Source organism: Lolium rigidum, chromosome 1 (genome assembly GCF_022539505.1).
Source record: "Lolium rigidum isolate FL_2022 chromosome 1, APGP_CSIRO_Lrig_0.1, whole genome shotgun sequence".
NCBI classification, from domain to species: domain Eukaryota; kingdom Viridiplantae; phylum Streptophyta; class Magnoliopsida; order Poales; family Poaceae; genus Lolium; species Lolium rigidum.
This window is the reverse complement of record NC_061508.1, coordinates 216,108,003-216,111,580: the sequence shown is the minus strand read 5'-3', so window position 1 is coordinate 216,111,580 and position 3,578 is coordinate 216,108,003. Positions and strand designations below refer to the sequence as shown.

The following is a 3,578-nucleotide window of genomic DNA, read 5'->3' as shown; positions in this document are numbered from 1 at the left end:
AAGGCTAAACAATAGCACCGAAGCCTCTCCGTCAGAGAATATCGAGATGCCTAGCTCTTCTTCCTCAAAGATGAACAATCACATGGTTTCTCTTCCAACGAAAATTAAGAAGCCAAACAATGGGATGCTTTCTTTGGGGAGGAACAACGAGTCGTTGAAGTCTCGGCAGTCTCGGCCCTCTCGTCTTAGGGATGGAATTTCCTCGGTGTTGAAGGATGACTCAAGTTCTAGGTTAGGTATTTCAAATGTATTGCACCCATCATCCATGTTACGCAAATCGAGGATTACATCACGAATTGTGAATGATGAAGTTCAAAAAGAAGATATCCCGGTGGTGATAGAAACTTCGAATCCTAGTTTAAAGTCTAAGGGTAGCCAAGCCAACACGGCAATCCATCGTGTTTCCTTACTTGGTAAGAACCTCTCAAGTTGCCAAATGGTCGAGGTACCATGCATGGTTAGCAACCTGGAGGAACATGCGGAATCAATGGGAAAGAACATTCAACTTGATACTAAAAGGCTGAGCATTGGCCTTTCGGAGGATGGAGGAACTGATGAAGACAAGATTAAGAGAACTTGGATGGAGGAGAAGCTCGAGACACATGAGGACGGTGAAGATAGTGAAGTTGAGATTCAAGGGTCGAAGAAGATAAGAAAATTTATAACAAATGGAGATGATGAGGATGATGACAATGCTCAAAATCTTATATGTGCTGAAAAAGGTACTGCTGGATTTACCGAAGCAATGGACTCCTCCATTCAACTTAAAGATCAAAGCATTAGGCTTGTAGAAGATGGTGGAGACATTAGTGGAAACTCGAGGAAAAGGACAGAACAATTGCCGGAAGAGAACCCTAAGACACATGAAGACAATGATAGTGAAGAACCTGATAGCTGTAGGCCAAAAAAACGTAGGAGAAAACTTATTCTCATTGACTACGAAGACGACGAGGATGGTGATCAAAATCGGGCAGGTGTTGAAATTGGTACTGCTAGATTGACAAAAGAAACGGTTGTTGTGAAGGAATGTTCTACCGAAGTCTCTAGTCCATTTCTGTCTGCATCTTTAATGCTGCAACAGTATGGTTCCCTGCCCATAGATGAACACGTTTGGAGGTAAAACATATGTTTTCTTTTCCAATGCCAAGTGCCATTGATACTTAACCTGTATGCTAATTTTATGTTTGTTTATTCAACAGCGGAACCATTAATATAAGCAGCAACAAAAATATTTCATTGGCTGCACATTTGTCAACCAAATGCTGTGAGGAGGCGTGGAACCTGGCAGAATCCTTGCAGCAAGAGATTGTAGTAAATAAGCTTCCTAGGTTGGAGGCTTGGCCTAAGAGCTTTGAGGCATCAAGGCCCACTGATGACAACATTGCTTTGTATTTCTTGCCCTGCAAAATGAGGTACCTTGCTTACTGTCTAAGATCAATTTGCATCGCCTCTACCTATTTCACCATATAGAATCAAATAGTTCTGACTTTTGTCCTTAGGCAAGATGCAGACCTGGATCAACTAGTTAAGGAACTTGTGGAGAATGATATGGTCTTACAAGCTGTTATTGCCGAAGCTGAGATGCTCATATTTCCTTCTATTCTACTGCCTGAGCAACACAAAAGTATGTATTCTATTATTATCTAAAAATATAATTGTCCCAGAAATGTCCTGTTCCTGATTTCTAGCAGCATTTGTATTCTAGTGTAGCTATACTAATCATCCTTAAGAAATAATATAATTTTTCATCAACCAGTATGACTGACTTTCACTACATTGTAATATTTGACAGCATTTGTATTCTAGTGTAGCTATACTAATCATCCTTAAGAAATAATATAATTTTTCATCAACCGGCATGACTGACTTTCACTACATTGTAATATTTGGCTCATCTGTTAAGTGACTTACCATGCTCTCTTCTTCTATTGCAGCCTTCCAAGGGAAACCATACCTGTGGGCGGTGTTCAAGCGCAGAAAAAGTAAGGTTGCCACAGTGGAAGCGCAACATGGGAGAAGACACTGTGCACAGAAGGAGATTGGAGAACAGCTTGCTTCACATTGCAGTGTGAGCAAAGAAGTTCACCATCTTACTGGGTTAAACATGGACGGTGGACTTGAAGCTCCAGAAGAATCGGAGATGCAAGGTATGGAGCAGGAACAGAATCCCTCTTTGCCTAGAGCCAACACCCAGAGTCCTGCTACTAGAGATCCAACTATGGATGCTACAGCGTCTGCAAACCATGGACATACCCACTCGAGATTGGCTGTTTCTACAGGAGCAATGTTTGGTTTTGTGGTTCAGCGGGGTCCGAGAATCGAGCAATTCATCCAAGAGTTGCAACGTGAAGGCGCTGTAGTCGTTGCAATGCGTGGGGAGATGATAGGGTCAGGTCTTGGCCCGGCAGCAGCAAGTGGTAGAGAGGCGGACAAGATGCCACAACCGAGCTCGTCATGAACGTGTCGCCATGGTGTAAAGGTGATCTTGGCCTTCAGCTGTTCTCGGCCAACTCTTCAGTTCTGCAGGACGTTTTGTAACAGGCAAAGAAGTTGAGTTGGTCCTCAAGCTTGGTCGACCTTTGCGTGCACCACCTTTGCAAAGAAGTTCAGGCTTTTGCTTTCCTGGTAGTGTTGTGGTCAGTACTGTATCCCTAGTTGTTTTCTACTGTACTAGTTTAGTAGAGGTCAAATGTTTCCCTGGCTATGCGTTGCACTAGTTAAAATTTCCCTGAAATGCATGCACATATTCCCACGCTAGCACACTAGCTTGTTTTTTGATGCTTTTCGTTCAACGGTATACTTGCTTGCGCATCATGGTTGTTAGATATATTCTGTGTGCATGTATTTGGTACTCCCTCCGTCCCAAAATATAAGACGTCTAAGGATTAGTCAAAAGTCAACGTTTTTTAAGTTTGACCAAGTTTATACATAAAAATATAAACATATACAGCAATATGAATAGATTCACCATAAAATATATTTTCTTAATATGTCCATTCGATATTGTAGATGTAAATATATTTTTCTAAATATTTGGTCAAAGTTAGTAAAATTTGACTTTTGACCAGTCCTTAGACTAGACGCCTTATATTTTGGGACGGAGGGAGTAGTTTAGAATTTGCAATCCGTCTTCTAGTAGGAGAGCTATCTTAGGGCGCGTTTGATAGGCTGCATCTATTTCCTGCACCACTGAAGTCCCGTGCACGTCTAAGACGGATCAAGCCATAAAAGCCACGTTGTTTGGTGATCTGCACATAATTTTTTTGGTCCCGTGGAGATTTGGGGTCTGCCTGTTTGGTAGATCTGTAGCAGCCCAGAACGACGCCACTACTATTTGGTTGCAACCCATAATCCGCTTCTGCTTATCTCGTCCCTTCAGTGGTGAGATTATGAGCGATCAATAACACAAGCAAGGCACCACTGAAGTCCCCTGCGCGTCTAAGACGGATCAAGCCATAAAAGCCACGTTGTTTGGTGATCTGCACATAGTTTTTTGCCCGTGGAGATTTGGGCTCTGCCTGTTTGGTAGATCGGTTTTTAGGCCTTGTAGCAGCCCAGAACGGCGCCACTACTATTTG

The 3,578-nt window shown here is 42.5% G+C and overlaps 2 protein-coding genes across 2 annotated transcripts; both read left to right on the top strand.

Annotated features, from left to right (window-relative positions):
• The first annotated feature begins 487 nt into the window (after window positions 1-487).
• LOC124654888 lies at window positions 488-1,373 on the top strand. Its single transcript, XM_047193865.1, has 3 exons — window positions 488-1,116; window positions 1,200-1,308; window positions 1,365-1,373. The coding sequence occupies exons 1-3, from the start codon at window positions 488-490 to the stop codon at window positions 1,371-1,373; spliced, it is 747 nt and encodes a 248-aa protein (XP_047049821.1).
• On the top strand, window positions 1,325-2,649 carry LOC124683142. The gene is made up of 3 exons (XM_047217713.1): window positions 1,325-1,412; window positions 1,500-1,624; window positions 1,935-2,649. The coding sequence occupies exons 1-3, from the start codon at window positions 1,408-1,410 to the stop codon at window positions 2,456-2,458; spliced, it is 654 nt and encodes a 217-aa protein (XP_047073669.1). The 5' UTR covers window positions 1,325-1,407; the 3' UTR covers window positions 2,459-2,649.
• Window positions 2,650-3,578: the final 929 nt, after the last annotated feature.